This window comes from Hetaerina americana, unplaced genomic scaffold (assembly GCF_022747635.1).
Source record: "Hetaerina americana unplaced genomic scaffold, ioHetAmer1.1.p SCAF_2, whole genome shotgun sequence".
Lineage (NCBI taxonomy): Eukaryota > Metazoa > Arthropoda > Insecta > Odonata > Calopterygidae > Hetaerina > Hetaerina americana.
This window is the reverse complement of record NW_027286763.1, coordinates 19072813-19099962: the sequence shown is the minus strand read 5'-3', so window position 1 is coordinate 19099962 and position 27150 is coordinate 19072813. Positions and strand designations below refer to the sequence as shown.

Genomic DNA, 27150 nt, shown 5'->3' with positions numbered 1-27150 from the left:
AAGTTGATAGCCCTCAGGAAGGTGTCATCTGTGATTGGCCAAAAATGTTCAAGTGCTTAGTTTTAGTTGCAATGAAAATTTGTATTATCAAATTTACTGGTAATCATGTTGATATTTTTTTGAGTTTTTATGGGCTGATGGCATTGGGAGAATGGTCAAATAGGTTTTTCAAGGTCCTTCCAATGACTACATCATTTGAATGAAAGTTTTACATGTCATTTTAATGCATTCTTTGTTTGGGATATCCATATAATATTAAAGTTCTTGTAGAATATAGAATGAGAAGAATTAGCATTTAATGTGGCATCCATACTTAATGTGGCAGCTAATAAACAGATGCCTAAATGAAACAAACCACTTCCCAGTCCAAGGCTTCTTTCTATGTAGGTTCAAAAACTGTAAATTCAGTAGGTTACCAAATGGTGAGAAAAATGTATAAATGCCTAGTGGGACTGTTGCTGTTGGCATTGTATTCCCCATGTCCATGTATTGACATTCGGATGCAGTTCCGTGCATAGAGTATCCCGTATTTTGCAGCATTAGTCCAATCCCTCACACCGAAGTTCACACATGTTTAGGCCACCTCAATCTCCCTGGAGATTTTGGTAGCTGGTCTAGCATTTTGTGCTTCTGTGTTTTTCCCCTTGATAACATCAAGGGATAAATTAGTAGAAATTGGATGTATTGTATACTAGCAGGATTTGCAGCTTTGCTTGTGAAAGGATTTTACATGGAGTTTGGAGAGTAGTATGTTGCATAGGTAAATAGCTCATATATATGAATAAATTGTGCATTGCTAATATATTAATGCCTAATGCCAACGCTCACATTTGAAAAGCTGAAAAAAGGATGCTATCTTTTATTCTATTTCAATAATATTATTTACCGTATTTCCTGGCCCATAAGATGCATCTTGATTTTTTGGGCTAGAAAAATTACGAAAAATACTTGCATCAGGTGGAAAAGATGCAGCTATTTTCATGTTTATACTTATTATGAAGAAAATGGAATTGCCACTTTAAGCAATCAGAAGCTACAGTATATATATCAATGTTTATTCATGATAGACTTAAGGAAATTTGTCTTCAAAGGGCCCAAATGCCTTTCAGCTGCCTTTTTACTTTTTTCTGAAGCATTATTCAAAAATTTAAGTTTAAATGCCTGCATGGCAATCTTCTCCCTTAAGATCCATGAAGTTATTATCATTTTAACTTTTTATGCGACCCTTAGTTTCTGTTATTTGTTTTGATATCATCGATGTTTGTATTATAAGCAACTATTTTCTAAGCCTGATGTGGAAAAAAATACTTAATACTAAGTATTTTTCTGACAGATTAGCTTCTGACTTAAAGCTCCAAGTTATACTATGTATTCCCTCGGCCCATGAGGCACTTTCTGATTTTAGAGCACATTTTTAAGTAAAAATGTGCGTAATGAGCTGGGAAATCTGGCATGTTAAAGATGGAAAAGACAATATTCTATATAAATCCAAATGGAAAGATTTATTTGATTGTGCTTAAATAGGAATATTAAAGGGCAGGACAAATACCTCTCAGTATTTGAATAAATATCAATAGCACGTATCTTCAAATTAAAATTTCAATAATTTTTTTGGCTATATTATAACTCTAAGATTCCTAATTTTGATTCTGTTGAAGGAAAAAAAAATTTAAAAACATTTTTTCGAATGGAGAAAAGTTGACAGTTAAAAGGACCCCTCGCTCTATAATCTTTGATTAAGTGTTGTCTAGATAATCATCTAAAAAGTTATCACTGAGCAAACAAGGTTCATTTCTAGGTCCGATTCCAGGTAAGAGGGAAATAACAAAAATATATACTATAGTGAATGTAGCAGGCAAAATACAGACTAGTGAATCAGTACCCTGCTAAACCCAATAGGTTACACATCAAAATTTACACCCCAGGATTTTTAAGGCTGCTAATGTACTGTTTCAGTTCTCAGTTTAATATCTGGGCAGTAAGAGCTAAGGAAAATGACAATTATTTTGTTAGGTTAAATAGAGCCAGGGAGTCGGTTTGCTTATTAAATCCTGAGCCATACAAATTGGTGGATATAATCAAGAAACATTGAAATTACCTTGGATGAAGAAAAATTCTTTCTTGTCAATGTAAAGTGTTTTACAGATACACCACATGTAAATGCAATGGGTTTGATATAAAATATTTAAGTGAAAAGAAATCTTTAAAAAACTGCTGATGGCAAGGTTTTTTGTCAAATTCAATTTTTCTTGCCATTACAGTTTGTTTTCATTTTATCCACTGTTTTGGCCGTATAGTTCCAATTCTTGTGAATTCCTGTCATTTAATTATATGCTCATGAATGATGCTTGTGCTCTCAGAGAAAATTCTGAAATATGTGCCCAGGTTAATTTAGCAGTGTTGTTGGATAACATCAGGGAAATAGCGTAAAACCCTGAAAAATGAATTTTTATTTGTAAAAACCTGGAATCAGAAATTATCCAATCATTAAACAGCCTGTACTAGTAAATAAGTTGCCCAACTAATCACTAAATGGATTATCCTTCTGGGGTCTACCATGAAGTGCATTAGAGAGAGAGAGGTGGGAGGGGAGGGGGCAATGATAAGCACAAGGAAAGTAAAAGGAAAACATTTTTTAGCATAGAGATTTAGTGTGGAAGACAAAGTGGAAGTGTGTAACTGCTAGTGACTGAAGCATTCATACTATTGCTCTTGCTCTGAATCTCAAATGATGTTTTTGTCTTAGGTCAAGTCATGATTCATTGAATTCAATGAACTCAATGAAAGCAGGTGTGGATTGCTTGAATTAAGGAGGTTTGCTCATCATCTCAAATATATATCAGTTTTACCAAGCTTAGTGTACGTATAGTTACTTGTCTAACTATTGTCTGCCAAATAGTATTTTGAAAAATGGACATTCATTTCCTCATTAAAAAAATACATAAATAAAGACTAGTGGAAAGATACATTTTGTTCTTCATTTAATGACTATGAACTTCCACAAAGTTGAGCTGGGAACAATTGAATTTTTAAATGAAAATCCATTCAAACAAAACCTCACAATTGGTTGTGGTGATATTGGGATACCAGCAATGAATTAAAAGAGAAGAGAGAGTGTCTAAGGGATGGGGTATGTGTTTTGCTTGGCAGTGTTTCCATATTTTTGTGCTTTGGTCATGTATTGTGCAATGGTGATGTGATTGAATCTGTATGACAGCAAGCACATCTATAATTTTCTTACTTGTGTCTGACCTGCTAGTCTAGGATGGGACTAGGATTATTTTCTGGGCATTGCGAGTAGAATCACGCAAGTTATACTCATTAATAAGTGTAATCTAACGTTGACTATAAATATCTCCAAGCCCAGATTATGCAGTGGTCACTTGGTGCTGTGTGTTCTATCTTGATGGTTTTTCATGAACTTAGCAGCTTCTTTTTAGATTTTGTTCAATTTCTGAGTCAGTGTCTGTGGATTGGGTCCAAAATGCTCACTGCTGGGTCAATGTGAGCTCAAAATAATGGATATAGCATGTTACCTTCACTTTTATATCTCCATATTTCCAAATTTGCATTTCACAAACTGTGCTAGTTTCTTCAATTGGCACTGCATGTAATATGTATATGTTTTCCCCAAGTTAGGTCCAATGTGATGATGGCACCAAAGTAATTTATATGCTCAGCGCTCATTTGAACACCTCACAAGTGTGTAAGCATATATTTGTTCATCTGTATTTTAAAGAAGTGTTTTACAGTACATACTTTTTTAATATTTCATTTATATTACATACTTCATTACATATTTTTTTTAATAATAACCCTATGAAAGTAGAAATTTATGAAAAGCTGCAAAATTTTTCAGTTCACAATCTTTGGATATAGGCCTTATTGGTACATGCTCAAACTGTAATACTCATGCAATAACAATGTGATATTTCAATATTAGGTTTGGTATTTTATGGCCTGGGATAATGCTATTGCTGGATGCATGATTATTATGAAACTATTTTGGGGTTTAGTCTTTTTTTAACAGAGTCTTTAACATTTTGCAGCTTGTGACAGTTTTCCATGACTTTTTCTTAAAAACATAATTTTAAATCAGTAACGGTCCATTTTGTAATGATTGCTATTTGCCACAATTTTCTCTCTGCTGATGCAAATGTATTTTTATCATTTCAAGTAGTTTGCTTGGGTTCAGTATTCTTAACTATAGCTATTCTTCAAAGGGAATACCTTAGTTTGTTTTTTGGAGGTATCTCACTGTAAACAATCATGATCTCTCACCTGTACCAAAAGGTACCCACTTCATTCAGAAAAAATACATCATTGTTGACAGAGATAATAACATTGAATATGCCAAGGATGTGCTTTGAACTAACAATTGATGAATTGCATAGTTTCATGCATGGTATGGGACTATATTAATGATCAAACTGTAGCACTTTTCCTGTAGTTAAAAATGTTATAAATTATACTACATTATATTCAGAGGATGAAGACAATGTAGTTAATTGAAGCCTTGTCATTAATAAATTTTTGTGTCTTGGAAAAGTGCTACTACTTGGTTAATAATAAGCAATGGCCCAGGACTATGATAAAGTAGAAGAAAGTGCTTGGGGAGATTCCAAAGAAGAAGTTGGATAAATAAAAAGGAAGGGGGTTATTCAGTTCTAGAAAAAAAACAGTTATGGCAATGACGGCATAGACGATAACCTTTTACTCTCAGTGGAACTTTTTCAAACATTGAACTGAATTAATGAAGTGACAATGATGCTATATAATGTATAATTGGCAAGTGTATTAATTTTCTTCACAGCTGTTTCAATTTGTCCAATAAATTCATGTGTGTTTTAGTTATTTGATGATTCTTATCTTAGTCGTAAAATTCTTATATTTTAGTGTGCGTGCTTAGCCATAAGGTACAACATTCTATGTGTTTGGAGTGTATTTTTATTGTATCCACTTTGGGAAAATTTCTCCCTCAATTTCTCCAGCTCTCTCTTTTTAGAAGAATTTTGATGGTGCATGATTTATTTAATTTTTATAGATCCATGGTTAAATGTGGATTATCTTGTAGCTGAAATGTATTGCATTCATTACTCAGTAATATTAATTATCATTTATGCCTCCTGACAGCCTTTGGATAACTTTTGCATGATTTGGTGAAATTTAAACTCTGTCTTGGAGTGTCAATGCCAATAATAATAATGTAATGGTTATCATATTTTTTGTAATGTGGCTGTCTCCCAAACAGAATTGTTTCTATTTAAAATTTTTACATGTTTCTTGGTCTTTGAATTGCTGTCATGTGTTTTTTTTATAACTTCGGCCATGTTGAGATGATTCTTTAGTGAGTTACTATTTTCTGTAGGAAATCCTGTGTCAGAGGATGTGTTTAGTCAACACGAGAGAGGTGCTGGTGCTACAGATGAGGAAGATGCGGCTGCTACAGCTGAGCATGTCAAGCTACTTATTGAAGACTGCAAAAAAATGCTTATTAGTGATTCAGATGAAGTTCTTGGTGCATGGGGTCTCATAGATGCTGACCCTGTGTATGTAAAAATTTTTAATTGTCGTTGCTTACATCATGATACTAGTCTTTCTGTTGCTGTTTAGTTAGGTATATTCTTGAAGACATGCAAGGTTTCTTAAATGCATGATTCTCTTAAATCTCTTCCTTAAATTTTTTTATGATGGTTTAGAATAAACCTTTTTTACTTTCTATTTTTGCTATGTTCAAAATAAAAATGAATGAATACTTTATTTTTTCCAAGTAAATCCGTTAAATGTGCATTATAGTGTTGCTCATAAATGCAGTGAACTATTGCCTTCTCTGTGGAACTCTAAATTTGGCATTCAATAATATTCGTTCAGGTGTAAGAGGATGCCAAGAATAATTTACTTGAAATCAACCTTTTACTGATTCTGTTTTCTTATTGAAAGTGTGATGTGGAATCAAAGAAAAATAAAATTATTGCATTTGCCTGTGTGTTGGTATCACTGAAATTTGATTATATACATTATTGAAAAATGATTGAATCCTTCATAAATTTTACCAAGAAGGATAGAGCCTTGAATAGGTATATGTTTGCTCTTGTTACTTGCACATGCCTATGTTGGGAGAATAATACATTGCCTCATTAATTCATTTTTGCTGGCTTCTCCATCTAATTCTTCACTTTTAATGTTAGGCTGGTAGTATACATCTATGGAAAAGTTATTTAGGTCCTTGGAAAGCGGGTGAAAGGTACCTAATAGCTTTTTCTCTTTTTTCAGTACTGGAGATCCTGAAGAAACTGAAATGGATACAATCTTGATTTTAGCCAGAGATTCATATTATGTTGCTGAGTAAGTATAATAATTAAGAAATGGGAAATTAAGGAAAAAGTATTATTTATAATTGGCAGACATTCTGTAAGTTGGAGCAAGTTAAGAAATGTGTGGCTATTTTAGATGATTATGATGGCTGATACTTAAATTGTGTTTACTTTTGGAGTTCCCTTGCCTTATAATTTCATTGCTTGGCTGTCATGTCTCTTAGATAGGAAGCAATACTATGTGGCCCTTTACCCACAAAAGCAAGTATGTTATATCTGATTGTAGTCTAAATGATGAGTTTAAAAAAGGCAGGTAAAATTTGGTATTGCTGGAAGGAAATTAGTATGCTTTTTGGTAAGCACTTATTACGTTAATGATAATTCTTTCATTTTAAAGCTGCTTTATTTCCCATTCAGACATTTCATTTAAAATCCTGTTGATAATGACTATAAATCATAAATTTCTGTAATTCTTTGGGTGAAGAGGTGAGAGAATTTGGGTAACAGGAGCAAGGTACAAGTTAAATTGAAGATGTTTTTGAGGCTGTGGATGACAGTTCAGACTGAATGCTTGGAGTTGCTGCCTTTGTGAAAAGCAGCTGTCCTTGTTAAGTTTAAAATAAGTTCCTAAGAAAATCTGGAAATGATTCCGTCCTCCAAGTAAGATTAACAGCTAGCATAAGGGGTTCTTACTTTTTCTGAATGGTGAAATTCCTTATGAACAGTTGACCTTTAGTTAGCAGTGAAGGAATTTTTTGTAGTTGTGTGGTGTTTCAGGCCGAGATAGCAAAGGCTCAGCATAGGTGAGAGATATTATTAAAAGGCTCCATGTCATTGGCACTTGCTAGAAGTGTTTTCATAATTGAGAAATGGTTTTTGGTTATTTTCCTCCTGAAAACAGTTTATTTTGAAGAGAAAAGTTATAATAATGAACTGAGACAATCTAGGATGATTGTTAAAAGCATTCTGGGTCTTTAACAAATAACAGATTTACTATGCATGATGATGCATTCGAGGATATAAGGCTCAATGGGAATAGTAGTGAATGATTTGACACTGCAGGCCATTAAGACTGATTCATGTCTGTGTGTCATTGGAGTAAATGTAGTGGCCAAATATTTTGATTGGGGTCAATCATTTGAATCCCCTCTTGATGGGCTTGATTAGAATTTACAAAGGAATAAGAATACAATTTGTGATCCTCCTACTGTTACCCTTTTGTGACAGTCTCTTACACATGACTTTTTTAGGACACTCAAGATCACGCTACAAAATGTGTCCATAAATTGAAGGAAAAAATAGAGGTGTTTATTTTCAAAAGTGATTTCCTCTGCGTATTGAAGTCTGAATTTGAACCCATAGGATTGTATTAGACACAGAATGCTCATTCAGTGTTTAGAGCCACAGAAAAGTTCTCATTTTATGAAAGTTTAGTTGTTAACAAGGTCCTTAGCTTTAATTTGGAGGAAGCTTTGATGAAACCTGCCGAAGACGTTGTTTGGTCAGATCCATTCCTGCAATGGCTAGCCTCATCTTTTGTAGAAACACCTTGGTGCTGGAGGCAATTTCTGAAGACTTAAATAATAGATAGAAGTCAGAAATATAGAGGTTCACAGGAGAATAGAAGAGGAATAGACCCTATTAAGCACCCCGAGTAAAAGAAGAACCAGATGGATTGGGCTCACCTTAAGCCTCTTTGAATCTATAAAGAATATAGTTGAGGGGAAAATAAGGGGGAGGGTCCCTTGAGGAAGGCTATGGGACAAATGCATCGGTCAAATATAGAGTGATGTAGTGTGCAGAAGAGGAAGCTACCGGGACATGATAGAAAAATTATGGGATACAGAAGAATTGAGGAGTGCAATCCATCAATCTTTGGATTGAAGGGCTCAGCATGGCGATTCCAATTTCACAAATATGTACTTTGAAATTGCATTTATAAATGTTTTTGGTTTACATTGCCAAAATGATTAGTTACAGGTATTTTCTGTGGAAATCAAATTTTGGCTAAGGTCTTATGCTGGTGTTAATTTTAATTTTTTCCTAGGTATGATGAGCATATTGATCGAGTCACAAAGTACCAAAGAGTGATGCTGGAGGATATGGAATTGATTGAATTTGGTCCTGGGCAGTCTGCTTCATTATTCAAACAGTCGAAACACTATCACTGTTTTAGACTTAATTACAGGTTAGAATTTGATTTTAGTTGACTTCTGACAAACATACTCATGTCTAGTGTTGCAATTTTGGAAGAGTATTTTTCCATTCTGTTTGAATCTCTCTGATAATATGGACAAAATTGATTTTTTCAGGATAAACAAAGAATCTGGTTTCTTCCATATGTTCAGATCTACCAATTTACGTTTCTTCAACAACATGGCTGTTGTTGTCAAGACAGAAGAGGAGATGATGGGTAAAGTGTGATTTGAACTTACAGTTCTTAAAACGTATTGGTTGAAGAGTTTATATCTTATGGTATACTCATGCTCTTTTGCATGGCCATTGATCAGGGAGACTTGTATAAACTGGGAGAAAATAATGAATAATGTGGGCAGTGAGCCTCCATTTTGTGATATTGATGCATTTCTGAGAACCAATAATATTGTGGAAACCTCATTAATGGAACCCATTGACATATTTATTTTTTATAATATACTTTGGACTATCTATTGGGTGTGTGTCGGTTGTGTGATAAAACTATGAGAAAAGTAGGATCAGTTTTATTAATCATCTTCTTCATAGAACTGTTCAATAAAAATTTCTAACATCCAGTTCTGAGCCAACATAAACAATTGTGAACCACATATATACATAAGGTTACTATTTTGGCATGATTTGACCTGGTATTGTCATTCACAACAATCTGTTGACAGTCATTGGAATGCCAACTAATGGGATGGTGATGATGATGTTCATTATGCTGTAATTCAGTGGCTGGCAGGTACTCCAACCTTAAAAAGTTATCAGACCCTAACACAGCTTGTCTGGCGGGCATTGAGTGTCTGGAGAAATAGCTCCATTTTCTTTTATTGGATAATAAAATCATGCATAAAACTAATAGATCAAATGCAAAAATAACTATTAGAAGTTTTATTTTTTAATATTTTTTAAATTTGTGACACTCAAACATTTCTGCACTCAGTTGCAACTTTACCACTAATGTGTAATGCCCATGAAGTGATGCATTTCTTTGTTTGGGATTAACGGATTTAATGCACTCATTTAGCCTGATGACCCGAAAGCAAAAACTTGGTAGGTAAAAGTTAAGGAAATAATTGATACCTGTGTTAGAAAATTTATCTCTCACTCAATGTGATCAAAATCCTGATGTCATGACTTCTGCTTGCATGATATACACCTTTGGAGTAGGAATCAAAATATTCTAAAGACTAAGGAACAAAATTAACACTCAGGGCTAACAAGGCCCTTAAAAATAGTTGACCCACAAGCAAATATTTGTAAATTATTAGATCTATGTTTTTCATGGGATATGATGAATCAGGGTCATCAAAAATATAAATGCCTCTTCCTTAGCCTGTCGATACCTACGGGAAATAGTATTCACCTCAAAAGCAAAAACCTCTGAGAGCCATCAAATGAATTTATAATCTAGTCCCATTCATGTTTCATGTTGCTGTTTGGTGCTCACCCTGGTATTCATGATGAAAAAACAGCAAATTTTCTCGTTCAACAAGGCACCGCAAAATAAAATTGAAAGAGAAAACTAGAGTTTTGATGTATACATAGTAATTTGCAGCTCTCACGTTCCTCCTGCATTGCAGTGGGTGTCTTCAAGAGGGAAATGGATGCCCACCGCAGTGTGGGAATGCACTGCTTTGTCATTGTGGTCTTCACTGGAAAAATTCCTTAATTCATGGTCTTGTGGTTCTGGATATTTTCTGATCACCGTTCTCTGACTTCAGGACCCTCTCTCGTTGAAGGCCAGCATCTCATGCCCTCTCTTTGTGCTGTCATAGTGTTTTATCACTAGCATCTGAACCATAGTGTATCTGTTGGCATAATAATGCATTAGTGAGAGGTGCAGAGGCAAAACTGTGGCAGTGGTTCATAAGTTTTTAATTCATGTTAATGTTAACATTTACATTGATTACCTTGCTTCCTTTGCTTTTATGCAATAGAGGCCATTCATAAAAATTTGCATTGTGTAATGTTCTACCATTGAATGCGCTAGTGAGGAATCATTAGGTGATAAATGATTTACTTGCCAAATATTACCATTAAATTTTGATTTATCATGCAATCAAAGATCAAGTGGCCATTTTCATATTAGTTCAACTGAATATGTGGGAGCGTCTTTGCAAGTTTAATTTCTCTAATGAGTATCTTTCATCTATTGGCATATTTTACTTATAGAATCACTGAAGGCTATATGTGAGGCCTTTGCTGTTGCCTTGGAGATACAGAATTTGAGTGCACCTCTCATCCAAGGGAAGCTGGAGAAGAAAAGGAGCAAGCAGCCTTTCTCCCAGTGCCATTCTCGACCTCTAAGTTACTTTGATTTCACCAATATCCCTCACATGACTCGAAATGTCTCAGAAACTCAACTTTTGGCGTTAAAGAATGTTGGTTAGTGAGCTTATTTGTATAAAGCTTATAATTTTATTAATTTTTATCTCATGAACTTTTTCTATAAATTGTAACTTTAATCCACGTTGATTCTGGGAGTAGGCTCTCCCTTCTTCCATATCCAATAATCGCTCTGTTAACCAATGTGCTTTAAGTAGGAACAGTAAGTGTATGTAGTGTATAACAATTTTACTTAAAATATTATTTGGTAAATTATATCCATTTATTGAAATTTATGTAGTATTGCAATTTCAAAAGCACTGCTCCAATATTTATTTGTGTCAGTATATAAACTGAATTGCAAGTTTAAATGTTTTTTAAAACACTTCAGGTACAAAGGCCATTACTAATATGACATCACAGTTTAATAAGCTGAATAAACTCACATTGCAAGGATTCCACATTAAATCCCAGTCGACTAGAAAAGAAGATGATGTTGTTGATGAGTGTGGTGGCGTTGATGGTGGAAAGAAGGTAACTTTACATTAAGTCTGTAGCCAATATGTATTTTTTAATTTCCTTTTTTTAATTATAGAGTGGAATTCCAGTTTTTTGAAGAACTTACAATGTATACATATGCACATGCATATAGAACATACTCATTTTATATCCCTTTTCCATGTACAAGGGTGGTCTGAAATGTTTTCGGCCTCACCCATAGATGGCATCATTACTCACATGATTTTTCTCTCATGTTGGCATAACTGTTAGTAGACGTGAAATTGCAGGCCATTCCATTCAGCAGTTAGCTGTGGGCAGTTGTTTGAATCAGTTGAAGTGTGGAAGCCCGCTGGTAGGAGGATTGTGAATACTCCTATGGTATCCCTGCTTGTCGTAATAGGTGACCAAAAGTGTATGGAGATAGCCCTAAAAACAAACTCCCTGCTAGTTGATCAGCAAGTGGATCAGCTGATATTAGGAAGAGCCCGAACACCTTGGCATGGCCCACCTGCATGGTTTCCATGCACGGTCACCTGTATAGGGTAGAAGAGGATCATGGTGGTTGGCCACTCAGTCAATTGAAGGGCATTGGAAACTTGATGAAGCCAGGTTGTGGCACTCCGCTTTGGCCTTAGAGTCACTTAAAATGGAAGGCCTGTGGTGAGCCACAGCAGGTCAGTCGGATTCCATGGCATACATTGTCCTGGATAGAGATTGCTGGTTGAGTCGTGGTCTTTGGAGGTAAGGTCAAAGGTGTGCTAGCTTGTAAGGGTTGGTGCCCTGGAGATGCTCTGTAGCAGGCAACTGCACAGCTGGTGCTTTATCCCTTTGATCAACCCTGGTGACCATACCAGATTGTGATACAGCATCCCATTTTAGGCTCCATGGAGGATGAGGAGATTGAAGGGGAATATTTTGAATCTTTAATGGCTCCCTTGGACTTACTTCTACCACTGGATGAAATGTAATAATAATAAAGGAGATTATGTTGAAAAACTAAACATGTTTGAAAACATAAATTGTTATTCTCATCATCCGGCTGAGAACTTTTCAGATTACCCTTGTATAGATATGTGGGTTGTGCAACGTCCTTAGGAATAAATAGAAAAACATTATTTTCAGTAGATTTGTTTTTGATACTTCAACATAATATCCTTTTGGCTTGCTACAGTTTTCCCTGTGTTTCTCCATTTTTTTAATCTCTTCCAAAAAGTGGGGTTTTGGAAGGTCCTCAAAATAGTCACCTGTGTTGGTGATGACATCCCTCATTTTCTGCTGAGCCATTTTTTCAAGCCATTTTGGAAATAAAGAAAGGTTACCAGGGGCCAAATCTGGTGAATATAGTATATGAGGTAATAAATTGAACTTATATTCCATAATTTTCACTCTTGGAACCGGACAGATGTGCACCCATGTATTGCCATGGTGAAAAAGAATTTATTTCTTTGCCAAATGATATTTTTCTTGATTTATTTTCTCAACCAGTGCTATAACAAATAAAATGCTCTCCATTTATCATTTGTCCTTTTTGCAAGTAATCGATGCAGATGATTCTATGTACATTCCAAAAAGTGTGGCCTTGTCGGCCGATTTCATCACCTATGCCTTTTTCGGAGCTGGGTCGCCTTTAGAATCCTCTGTTTTGACTAACCTTTATCTCTGGAGTATAGTGGTATATCCATTTTTTGTCCACGGTTATGTATCGACACAGAAACCTGTCAGGGTTGTGACAGAAAAGTGTCAAATCTGCGTCTGAATGGACCACATAACTGTGTTTATTCTCCACTGAGAGAAGACATGGCATCCATCTTGCTGAGATCCAATTTTTAGTGCATAATTTAAAGCACCTTGCCTTGTGATAAGCCGTGTCCTCAACTATTTTGTGGACTTTGATTTTTGAATCACAATGTCTTGGATCTTGCCAATCATTTAAGAGGAATGTAAAATGCTATGAACTTCATCCAACTCAGCTTTGATCTCTTTCAGTGTTAGGTCTTTTCAATAGAAGTGTTTTAATCACCTCATGAAACTCACTTTTTTCCTTTTTACTAAACAAACAAGTGTTTGGTTCTTCAATCGACTATGAAAATGAAACCATGCATACATACTACCTTGATCAAAAAGTTCCCGGAATAACCACCGTGTGGCGCTCCCATCGTTCCGATTTGAGTTCTGTTTTTTTTGTTAAATTGGTACATCTGTTGTTGATATTCCCTTTAAATCTTAGTGTCATAACTTGACATTTGCAAAAGTTACGGTCGGTTTTCGGTATGTCCATCAGTGCTTCCTGCGATTTTTCCATTACTTCCTCTCGGCTGCTAAAACGCGTTCCCCGTAATGGTATTTTAACTCGATTGAACAGAAAGAAGTCACAGGGAGCCAAATCAGGTGAATTCGGTGGCTGTTGGATGGTATTTGTTGCATTTTTCGTCAAAAAATTACGAATAATGATAGCACTGTGCGACGGTGCGTTATCATGGTGCAAAATCCACGAGTTTTCTGCCCACATTTCTGGTCTCTTTCGGCGAATTGCTTCACGCAAACGTCTCATAACGCCCAAATAATACTCTTTGTTTACTGTCTGGCCTTCTGGCAAAAATTCATGATGCACTACACCGTTGTAATCCATGAAAACCGTCAGCATTGCCTTCTTTTTTGACTGAAAACGACGTGGTTTTTTTGGTCTCGGCTCATTTGGTGAACGCCATTCACTTGCCTGATGTCTGGATTGCGTGTCGTACTCATAAACCCACGTCTCGTCTCCAGTAATGATCCTTTTGATGAATGTGGGATCGGATTCAGCCTCGCAAATCATGTCTTTTGCGACGTCAACACGGTCTCTTTTTTGCATGAAATTGAGGTCTTTTGGCACCAACTTTGCTGCTACACGACGGAAACCCAAATCATTAACCACAATGTCTTGGGCGGATCCATAGGCAATGTTCAAGTCCTCCGCTATTTCTCCGATGGTTAATTTGCGGTTATTGACCAACATTTCTTTTACTTTATCAATTTTTTCACCGACTTTCGATGTCGATGGTCTGCCACTGCGTTAATCATCTTCGATTGACTCACGACCACTTCTGAACCGCTCGTGCCACTGGTAAACGACCGTTTTTTTAGAGAATCGTTGCCGAAACACTTTTCCAACATTTCCAACGTCCGTGCGCCACTAAATCCGTTTTTAACGCACAATTTAATACAAGTTCGTTGTTGCAAATTTAAATCCATTTCTGCAATTGTAAAAAATCGCCAACACACACAGAGATAGATGTACTCTTGGCTACGTAACTTTTGCAAATGTCAAGTTATGACACTAAGATTTAAAGGGAATATCAACAACAGATGTACCAATTTAACAAAAAAAACAGAACTCAAATCGGAACGATGGGAGCGCCACACGGTGGTTATTCCGGGAACTTTTTGATCAAGGTAGTATAGTGGAACTCTTCTGAATCTCTTTCAAGTAACTATTTAATGACTCGCATATGTCCATTTTAATTTGCATTCATTAAATATATATATATATATATATATTTAATATATATATTTAATATATATATATATATATTTAATATATATATATATATTTAATATATATACACACACACACACACATATATATATATATATATATATATATATATATATATATATATATATATATACACACACACACATATATATATATATACATATATATATATATACATATATATATACATATATATATACATATATATATACATATATATATACATATAGATATACATATATATATACATATATATATACATATATATATATATATATATATATATATATATATATATATATATATATCTGATTATATCTTCAACAAAACAATTGTTGCTTATAAATTTCCAGACTGCTATATTCTCTCTGGAGCCTCATGAGAGTGGCCAGGATTCCAAACCTTCGACACCTGAAGATTTTGGGGAATCATTGCTGCCTCAGATGGGAGGGCTTCTTCAAGACTCATCCCCGGATGAATCAGCAACCCTCCATGACATGATCCTGCCCAGCTGTGGGATCGTGATGGCGAAGCAGGGGGAGGGGGAGGACTCGTCCAGTGCCCAGAGGCACCTCCACTTGGTATCCTCATACCCAGCCGCACCCCTGATTGATGAGGTATCCCTTGGGCGGGTGGTGCAGCTCCTGCCCACCCACCCCCCGCTTCTCTCCCCCAACCCTCTGCCTGACAACAATGCACCCACCTCCTCTCCCTCCCCCAATCTCCCCTCCTCCCCCTCACCCCTGCGCTCCCTCACACCTGAGATCATGGTTGAGGAGGTTTTGGAGACAAACGAGGGATCCAACAATACTAGCAACACTGGCACTTCCACAGCACCCTCACGCCTCGACCCACCCAACACCCTGCAGCTGGGCCGTAAGTTGTCGAGATCATCTGGCGATGTTGACAACCAGAGGTCAGTGGAGGTTTGTGGGAGTGGAGAGGGTGATGAGAAGGATGGCCCGGAGCTGCCCAAGGACAAGGCGGATGTGCAGGATGGAGGCATGGGATTTGGAATCAAGGCATCACAGTCGGAGAGTGCCATAAGAGGTGCGGCCGTAGGCGGGGCAGTTTTTCCAAAGGGATTCACAGAGGCCTTGGCCAGCCCATCTTCGGCGGCCGCCAAAGAACTCGTCTTGGCTCCTTTCTCCAAGCTCGCAAGGGGGATGCAGAATCTTGGGGCCAATCTGGATCCAAGGAAGCTGAGGCCGATTCGCCAGCCCTCTCCAGAGAGCTCAGAGGAGTACAAGCGATTGCAAGAGAAATGGAAAGATTGTCGCACTAGACTAATAGCCCTTTAAGAAAGTTACATTTGCCTTCAATCTCATTACTAAGAGGAGTCCGAGTATGTAGATGCTATGCTGTCCTAATTATTGCAGTGCTGTAACATACTCATGTGAAAAGCTCAATTTAGTGGCTTAGGATTTTACAAGTCTGTGGTAGTCTGTTTTGAGATTGTACATAATATACATATATAAGCATACTTATTGAATTCAAGGGTTTCTGTAGATGAAAACTGTTACCTTTTGGATTCTGATTACACTTGAGTGAGGTTAGCGTGGGATCTCATTAAAGTAGCTAGGTAAAATTCATAACTAGGATTGATTACAAGAGTGGTGAAACTCACATCAGCCTATGTATATTACATGAGTCAATTAATTGAATGTTGTATGACAAATAGCCAGTTCAGTATTACTGATGCTGATATATGCTGCCAGTGTTGCACCACTAGCGATCAATAGTGTTCGGGGCCATCCCTGGAGCATCTTAGTGTCAATTAAAAGGGAGAGAGAAAGCGTTGAATTTGTATGCCAACATATTTAATACTCGTTTACCATCTGACGTAGTATGTGGCAATTTAGCTAGTCTGGTTTTCTATGTGAGCTAATTTGTGATTGCCTAGTATGGATAGAAACAGATGATTGATTCAGTTAATTTTTGAAGTAAAGAGTGAATGGTGTGATAACAATATCAGCTCAACAAACTTCTGTGTAATGCAGAACTTAAGCAGATGTTCTAAATGATAAAGATAAAAATATGCAAGTACTGTTCATTTGCACAAGAACAGTTTCTTATTGTAAACGATGTATTCAGCTTTTGATTGATACTTTTAAAAAGGTCTACATTTTTATCTCATTTAAAACTAAACTTTGGAGATCGAATAAGTACACCTCTAAACTTGCAATGAGCATAGCTATTACGTATTTATTTACTATAATACCAGTAAAAATAAAAATAATTGAACATATTTTGATTGCACAAATGAAAGAGCTTTGCTCCTTTCTTTGGTGAGAACATTTTTTTACTGAATAATCATTTAAATTATTCAATCCTGCTATATACAAGTGGACCAAAAGTTTATACAGATATTATTTATTTATTTTAATTAAATTTGCTTTTTAGGGTGGTATTCATGAAATAGCCTAATGCATAGACTTAATGAATGATGTTGCTTTTACACTTAACATAATTTTCACTGTTATAGTGGTGAATTTCTAACTACAACGAATTATCTAAGAATATGTCATTTTCTAGGAAAAAGCACCTAAAGTAATCTTATATTTAAATACATTGTTGTATAAAGATTGTCAAATGCAATGTGTTTATATTTTTAAATTATTTTTCTTGCCTCATGAAGCAGTTGTTAGCTGGCAGTTTTGGCTGAATATTAGATAACTATAAAGTTATGCAAGCAATATAAATATGGCTGATAGTTAAAAACTACCCAAATTGGTAGTATAAAAGACTGTTAAGCATTGTAGCTAAAGAAGAAGCTTGGAGAATTGTAGTTGGGTGAAAGGGTGTGTACGCAGTGCATTATTACGTGATATAGATGGCCAGAAGGTTTGAAGTAACTTTCAAAATGCAAAATGAGATTTACTTCCATCTTTTGATTTGAGTGGAATTTTCCAGAAGTTTGGCACGGGTATTGTAATTTTGCATTTATAACAAAGGACCATAAGACAAGGTGATGTAACTTATTTCACTATCACTTTTCTCCTGAATAGTATTTTTTGTCACAGAATATAAAATTTTTCTTCCTAAAAAGTTTTCAAGGATTGATACTGCTCATATGCCATCATATGCACTGGCTTAAAGATAATTTTGAGAGATAGAATTGAAATTGAAACTTTCAAAACTTGAGGAAAGCTCTCGGTCATATCTGCTGCTGAGAAGTTGCCACTGAGTCAATAGATACAATGCAGTTACTTAATTTCTGTAATATCTTGTCCTTGGCTGTGTGAGTAATTGTTATTGTTCAAATTAGAACTAGTAATAAAGAGAAACCATTTTAATGGTTATAAGTTTTTAGGCAGTGCATCATTGAAATGCTATTACCAGAGAATTGAATTATTATTATTCACAGTAGTTTTTGTTCATGTTCAAAGCAGTAACAGTATATTTAACTACTTGTTATTTAAGTTTAAGTAATGTGGATACATTAAAGACAATTCGATTCCTCAATTATTTTCTGATTCCCAGTTGCAGTACATTATTGTATTATTTTACATAATGTATAAAAGTTGTCATTGACCTTTTGAAGTACATTTAGAGAATTTGGCCCATTGCATTTGAGAGCTAGAGCTATATGTAGCACTTGTTATTTGTTGTGTAGAGGCATGAGGGATTAAAAAAATTATATGATGTTAATACATAATGAAACTGAATATTTTATCATGCCTCTCTTCTAGCACGATGTTCACTTGTCTTGTGTTTCAGCAATTTTCTTATTGTGATTTCTAAATGGCAAGGATTTAGTTCTAATGAGTAGGGGCATGAATGTATGGTAAATGAGAGTTGCATATTTCATCATTTAGAAAAGCTAAATTTGGGATAAAAAAATGGAAAATGGCAGCGAATTCTGTTGGAAAAAAATAATTTCTGACAAAGGAAATATATTACTTCATAATGTGCACTATTGTCAAGGCCACACATGATCCATGTTCATTAATGACTGTGGTGGTGTGCATCTTTACTTCACCAATGCATATAACTAATATAACTAATGATATTAGTTTAACTACATCGATGGTTTACTTGAGGTGTGTACTGATTCTCACTTCAACAGGGTGACTGGTCAGGAATATTTGGTTCAAGTCTAGAATCACTTCATAAGAATTTGTGGAGAAAAATATTGGAAAATAGGGCTAAACTTTTGAAAAAGTTAGGAATGTGATATGGAAATCATTAATTCCCTGTGAGAATGATATTTTGTGTAGTAATGTTACCAGTTTGTGTTTGATATAGGCCATCAACCAAACAAACTAAAAGAAACTAAACCAAAAACTAAAATTAGGACTAAATTCAGTGATAACAGTGGCACTACCATCCATATGGGATTATTCACTTAAAATGTTTGATCAGAATGCAAGTATTCAGGAAGCAAGTTAGGAAAAATACGGCTCATTTGTCAGGAAAATCAGTTAAAATTGGCTTCAGAAATCTAGAATATGGATGGCCACAGACCTCCAAGTGTTTAGGAGCTCCAGCGTATCAGATTCCTATTCAGTTTCTGCATCACTGACCCCAAATGTTTAAAGTGCCCGTTGACAACTTTTTCTGGAGCACGTCAGGTGGTAGATGTGAGGATGTATGCTCACTATCTGTCACCACAGCTTAGAAGCACAATGATAAGAGAATCAGGATAATGGCAAAGTAATTCGACTAGTTTTAAATGAGAGTCGGAATGCATCTTTCTAGTGGAAACTACATTTATTTAGACAACTAAAAGTCAAAATTGTGCAAAAATCTTCAGAATACTGGAGATTTCACAAAAGTTATCTTAATAACTGTTAAAATCATGTCATTTTGCATTGTAGAAGAAAAGTAACAAATTTTGCAAATACGTATGACATTCTGTGTAATTGCACACATTGGGAGAAATTTGTGCCCCTACTAATGAGCAATTTTCCATCAAGAATCTCCAAAACATACCAATGTGTTGCCAGGAGTGTGATCCTGACTTTAAGGATTGCTAGTCTGTATGTGCTCATTTCATTTGGTATATTTTGTCTATTTTGGACAGCATAAGGCACTTAAGGCTTAGGTACATAATTTTTATGAATTTAATAATTGAATATTTATTTATTTATAGAATAATAGTTCTATTTTATGTGGTAAGCACATTAGTTTATGTCACTGTAGAATTGGGAGTCATGGAGTAGAATATTTGCAGATAGAGACCTAACCTCAAAAACATATCAAAACTGTATTTTATTTTGCAAGTATTTGTTAGTAAAGAATGCTGTAATGTTTACTGAGTTTTAAAATAGGAATTGGTAACTACCTTGTAATGTATAGAAATGAAATGTATTAATTTCAGTTTCAAATGTGAAATATTTCTTATCATTATTTTTTGAATTCACCATGAATTGTGAGTCTGTTGTTGTAATTTCAATTGTTGGTTAATGGTGTCCAAGCATTTTATCTAGGCAGAAGCAATGAGCTTACAGTTTTTTAAATAATCAGCAATTAATATTTAGAAAATATACATTCACGATAGAATGATTTTTGGAGAATAGTAAGATAATGTTTGTGATGCCAGTTATTGTGTGCTATTGTTCCATTAAAATTGATATGCTTTTAGAAGAATTAATAAACATGCCTATGCCTATTTAGTTGCAATTTTAAAATATTCTCATTTCAATATCTCCTAAAAACAAAAACTGTGCAAATCGTGAAAGTGATTTAGAAATAAAGTTAAGTGTTGTAGAAAAGATAATCATGCTTATGTTACAATGAAACCTTGAATATATGCTTTTGAGTGTATTACTGAAGAAATATGTAATTGAAGATTATGTAAAATTAATGCTTAGAGGAAAATATATTTTAAAAGTGTATATTTTAATGTTTTACGAATGAAATGTCTGATAGAATTGTAAAATAATGAAAAATAACACCAACAATTTAGTTGTACAAACAGGTTCAATAAATGTAAATTAAGAAGTCCCATGAAAACTTTTAAAGTACAACTTCTTATAGAATCAAACAATTAAGGTTTTTAAAAATTAAAGGTAGGTTTTGGATGGTCCTTGTGACTATTATCTTCTACTTATCATAGGAACTAGATTAGTATAATCTATGTTAAATTTAGATCCATACCATTAATTCATCATAAAGTATTTTTTACTACTAACAAGGCACACTGTTTTTCATTGCTAAATGAGGTTCGCAAGGAATGAATGATTTTTTACTTTTTCACTGACTCGAGTCTGAGTAAATACCCACTCAATGTCCAAAACAGTGACCTGGTATCCTAGGAATTGTTTGGAGCTTGTTCTATTCTCTTGTGCTTCGATTCATATTGTGAATATTTTGAAGCACTTCCCACCAAGTTCCTCACATTTGCATATGCTTTCACAGAATATTTATCTTAATTTCCAACGTGTTTGTTTTCTTCCAACCATGTAATAACGATGTACATCAGTATATTGTTTAAATATCTTGAACTAAGATTAGTTAAAATCACTGATGTTAATATAGGTGATTTTCAAAAGAATCTCTCCTGGTGGTAAACAAGAACAATAAAATTTAGCACAATTCAGGTTGATATGCCGACATGTTATTTCTATGATGCTCATTTTAAATATTCATTGATACCTTAATATGCTGAAATTTCGAAGTGTAACAATCATTTGCCTTGAGTGGGCTTTGAACCTGGACTCCTCAATATCCAGTCGAGTGCTGTAGCTAGTTAAGCCATCGAGGCTAAAAATCATTGCAGACCACCTGGAATAATTTTTATTTAAAATAACTTGTACTTGAGATATTCCTGTTTAAAATTTCTAAAATTAAGTAATAGGAACATCCTTATTAGAATTATCCATATGGAGGCAGAGAATGGGAAAAGTGCCCTCTACAAGTCAAGTGGAGTTTTTTGTCTTGAGTGATGAAAGATAGTCTTTTAAGAAAATTTGAAAAAGTGAAAAACATCTTAATATAATTGAAACAATATCTTGCTAATTCATCTATGCATGCATGTTTTGAGTGCAATGAAGGTACCAGCATTGAGTTCAAGCTCAGGTCGACATTTTGGCTTTCTGACTTGAATAAACTTAAATTTTCACGACCCGTTGCTTAGAGAGAGAGAGAGAGCGATTGATCGGTTGCCTACGCTTGTGAGTAAAAAGGAGTACGCAGGCACATTTTGGCAAATTACACACCTCATGATATGATAACTCTTCTTTCAGTAATGTATTGAGAGTATTTTCACCAATATTGCTATTTACTTCCTGAATCATGCCACCAATATTTACATCTGTATATGAAGCTTAATTGGATATACTTTTATGAATTGTTTTGCTGTGGCATTAAACTATACTGTATTAAAAGCTCATTCTTCATCTTAAGTGAAATAAGTAAGGAAGCCTAGTAATTTTTTTAAAAGTCAAGCAGTGCTTTGCTGCTTTACTTGTAATGTAAATTTAGACCAAAGCTCCGGCGGAATGGATGAATGACCTTATTCTCTAGATGTTTGGAAGCATAAATGAAAAATTCACTAAAACTAATTGAGCTGTCCGATCTCTACTTTGCATTGATAATCAGTGTGTGAATCTCTGGAAACATCCAAATTAAGGATGTATTGCATGATTTTGATAGTAAACAAAGAACAATTGGCTCAGAAAACTAGTGATATGCCATCTGTTAGGGTAATTTTATCTACTGAAGGCTTGCCTTCAATATCCTGCTGAAATATTGATGCAATATTTTGCAAATCCTACTTATGGCAAATGTATTGAAGATACCTTAGATATCAATGTATGTATTAGTTGGAAGTTCTATCTTGAGAACTTACAGACTTAAGCATAATACACTTGCAGCTAATGTTTTATAAACATTGCATTATATCTCAGTTTAGCCCTAGAGTTCAGGCATAATAACACTTCAATTAAGCAAAATAAATATAATTGTTTGTTATAAAACTAAAACATAGACAAATGGTCATGAAGGAATTTAATTAGAAGCACAAGAAAAGGGCTAGGTAAAAGTATGTGTTAAATAGCTACGGCAGGGTTGCCTGCCACATTTTCCATTTTCTTGTTGAAAACTGCCCCCCATCTAATCCACCTCAATGTACAAGTAGCTATATTTCATCAGAATGGACTGGTATACAGTATATATATTCTAGGAAAACTGTCATTGAAAACTGCTTCGGAACATTTCCCAGGTTCACACACCCACCACCACAGACTTGCCACCAGGCCAACCTGCCTGGTCTGCTGTGCATCCACACATACCATCATGGATTGTAGCTCAATGGTTAAAGATAAGAACATGGGTTATTCAAGAACCAAAAAAGAAAAATCTTTTTCATTTGTAGAGGGAACTTATTCCATTCTCCTCCTAGAAACCAACTTAATAACATATACTGGAATGCAAGTAACCTCAAGCAATGGAAATGAAAATTGAAGTTTGGAGGCCAATGGCATGACCTGGAGAGGACCTTGGCTGCAATTGGTGTCATAATAAAGTTTGAGATACATCTATGAAGAAATAAGTTCTAAAATATTCATAACAGGTTCTCTGTGGTTGGTCAAACCAATAAGTGCAGCTTACTCCAGCCGCTATATTGATAGCATTATTCAGGATGTTCCCATCAATTAGTTTTGGGAAATATTAAACAGTAGTATCTCAAGGACAAGTTATTTATAATAAAAGTTATTTATTTCAGTTGGTCCCTGAAGACTCACGATGTACTCATTTATTCGACAGCTTTCCTCACTCAAATCTACTCACCTAAACAGAGAGGAACTTAATGGACACGCACTGTCATTCTGTACTTCCTTTGCATGCAACACAAATGCTGTTTCAAATGCGGTAATTTACTAGAATAATTAAATAACAGTGTCCATGTTTCTACGTACTGTTTCTCTGATATTGATAAATGTGGTATTAAATGATCAAATGGTGGTTGCCGAGGGTCAATGGGGTTTTTACTCTTAGCTCTCTCTTTCTTGACTATTTTTATATATGAGGTACTCAATACTGAAATAGTGTAGCAGTAGTGGATTAAGTGGTCATATTTCATAAGCAAACCATCTGAAATACTCCGATGTCACCTTATGTGTATGTATAATCTTATAAAGGTTTGGCTCATTGTTCGAAGACATGAAATTGTCTGTATATTGGTTTGCCGAACACCAGTAACTTGAAACACATGTGCTAAACTGGTGTGATATTTATTTCAATGTTTTTTCAAGATGGGGTAGTGGGAAAAATCAGGATGACCAAAAGGAGTAGTAAGACTACCAGTGTGGGGAGGATATCAAATCATGAGTAGTAAAAATATATTGAATTACAATAAGTGAATTTGTTGTAGGGAGATAGAGTGTCGAACTACCAGTATGATTCCCAGTTATGCCTCTGGCCACCCTTGGCTTCACCCAAGTTGTGTGATTTTTCAGGAACTAGGTCTTTCAATGAGATTAGAGGCAGCAGAGGAAATAAACTGGTCCCCTTGAATACCCTGCATAGTGTTAGGTGATATCTACTCTCTCTCCTCGGGAGAGATGGTGCTCAGGGTGGGAATTCGAAAACCCGCCACGCCCATAGGGGTGCACGGATTCGTCCGAATGCAACACGTGGCTGGGCGATTAGAGACCTACCCCGTGTCCCATCTCTCAACGAGGGAGTGTCTCACGTCCGTAGGTCGGACGATTGGAGGGTCGTCTCTCGGGGCAAGGGGAAGGTAACGCTGCGGCGAGGATTGGACTCTGCGGAGGCAGATACCATCCCCGTCTCCAACAGGTACCAGGTGCTGTCGGATGACAGCACCACCGTACCTGCAGCCCCTATCCCTACTCCGAGGGCACTGCCTAGGGTAAGGCATCAGCGGTCGGGGAGGGAGGGAACCGTTATATTAGGTAGTTCAAATGTCCGGCGTATAATGAACCCGCTGCGCCGCAGAGTCCAACAGGAGGGAGGTGTTGGATTCTTGTCGTCCTGGTGTATACCGGGCGGCGGGGTACCCCAGGCGACGCTGGCGGTGAAGGCGGCCGTCAGTAATACGGGCTGCTCCAAGCTACGCATTGTGGCTCATGTCGGGACAAACGACGCCTCGGAACGTGGATCTGAAGAGATCCTGCGCTCCTTTAAGGAGATGCACTCGGAGGTGAAACGAGTCGAGGCAGAGTTGAAGGTCCCAATTAAATTAAGTATATGTAGTATTGTGCCGCGTTCAGACCGCGGAAGGCTCGTTTGGAGCCGCATTGAGGGTTTAAATGAGAGATTGCTGGGATTTTGCCGGGGAATCGGAGCGGACTTCGTTGATCTGAGGCCCGTCCTCTCATCGTGTCGGGTACCCCTTAATCGCTCCGGGGTCCATTATACTGCCGAGGCATCGCAGTTGGTAGCGCGTAGGTTACACGAACACGTGTCGAGGGTTTAGCATAGCTGGTAGGCAAGAGCATAGGTCATATATTGGGAAAAATAAAGTAGAATCCAGCGCTTTTTGTCAATTCAGTTCAGGTAATGCCTCTCAAATCCCCAAAAATATTGAACAAACAAGCACTTGCGTTAAAACAACATATAACCCACGTAAATTTAATAAAATTGGTGCCTCTACATACATAACAGATAGCAATGCAAGTGAATGTAATTCTTTTGTCTCTGTTCACCACGAATCGTCTCAAAACAGTTTTGTTAGCGTACATAAAACCGAAAAACAAGAAGTTATTAGCCATATTAAAATTATAACATTAAATTGCCGTAGCATTAGAAACAAAATATCGGATATTGAACATATTTTTGTCAGTACAAACGCAGACATAGTAGTTGGAACAGAAAGTTGGCTCACGGGAGATATAGCAAACAATGAGGTTTTTCCAAACGGCTTCACAATTTACAGAAGGGACAGACCAAATAGGTTGGGTGGGGGAGTATTCATTGCAGTAAAGTCACATCTTAGTAGCCAACGATATGAATGCGACGTAGATGACATAGAAAGCGTTTGGTGCAACATTAAGGACTACAACGGCAGAAGCCTATACGTGTGTTCATTTTATAGACCCCCAGATTCTAACACAGATGTCCTACACAAGCTCGACGAACAAATATCCACTATCAGCAGCAGACAAAGCAACAGTATTACTATAATCGCTGGTGACACAAATCTACCGTCAATTGACTGGGAAAACTACTGCGTGGGAAAATCTGCCAAATACAGAGATTCATGCCAAGAACTCCTTCATATATTCACAAAACACTCCTTAGAACAAATAGTTAAATCACCAACACGGGGCCAAAGCATACTAGACATCTTTGCGACTTCTATGCCCGAAATCATTACTAACATTGAAATAATAGACGGAATCAGTGACCATAAGGCTATTCTTGTGGAGTTAAAAACTAAGTTCGTCAAAATAAACAAAGAAAAGCGTAAAATATACCTATACAACAAGGCAAATTTTAACGGACTAAGAGAATATTTAAAGATAAAATTACCGGAATACAAGACAAAAACACTGACAACAAATACAGAGAACACTTGGAATTATTTCTTAAATATTTTACGCGAAGGAATAAAGACGTACATCCCGTCCAAACTCAAATGCGACAGTAAGGAACCTAGATGGTACAACGGGGAAGTCAGATCGGCATTAAGAAGGCAAAGAAAGCTACAGTCAAATTTCAAAAAGAGTTTAAAAAGTGACGATATAAGTTTTGTGAATACAACCAAACAGCTACTAAAAGAATGTCGTAGTAAGACGAAAAGTATTATGCGCACAGCACTACACTCTTTTAAATCTAAAATGCTAAGCGAATATCTTGAGGAAAATCCAAAGTCATTCTGGTCCTATGTTAGGGAAATACAGGGTAAACGTCCCACTGTTCACTCTTTGAAGACGGAAAATGGAGAAATCATTACAGATAGCGTGAAAAAGGCAAATATTTTAAACCATTTTTTCCAGAGCGTCTACAACAAAAACACAAACGCACCAAACGATCCTCCACACCCACCCGGGGAACACATGAGCGATCTTACACTGACCAAGCAGGGAATAGTACATCTGCTCCGTAGTATCAAAGCACACAAGGCACCTGGTCCGGAAGAAATACCTGCTAGAATATTAAAGGAATTAGCTGACGACATTGCCCCATTTTTACATATTGTTTTTCTAAAATCGATAGAAGAAGGCTCAGTGCCTCGCGACTGGAAGCTAGCCCATATAACTCCCATCTATAAAGGCGGCGATAGGGATAAACCAACCAATTACCGACCCATTTCTTTAACATCGATCTCTTGTAAAATATTGGAACACGTTATTGTCACTA

General features: G+C 36.0%; 1 protein-coding gene across 2 annotated transcripts in view; it reads left to right on the top strand.

Moving 5' to 3' along the window:
- sp3 (phosphatidylinositide phosphatase spermathreecae) overlaps window positions 1-21388 on the top strand; it is a 46863-nt gene extending 25475 nt beyond the window's left edge. For both annotated transcript variants that reach the window (XM_071585991.1, XM_071585988.1), the window contains 7 exons: window positions 5369-5549; window positions 6274-6345; window positions 8362-8502; window positions 8627-8727; window positions 10689-10901; window positions 11233-11375; window positions 15231-21388. In XM_071585991.1, coding sequence (XP_071442092.1) covers window positions 5369-5549; window positions 6274-6345; window positions 8362-8502; window positions 8627-8727; window positions 10689-10901; window positions 11233-11375; window positions 15231-16178 — 1799 coding nt within the window. In that variant the 3' untranslated portion in view covers window positions 16179-21388. The remainder of the gene's footprint in view (window positions 1-5368; window positions 5550-6273; window positions 6346-8361; window positions 8503-8626; window positions 8728-10688; window positions 10902-11232; window positions 11376-15230) is intronic.
- Window positions 21389-27150: the final 5762 nt, after the last annotated feature.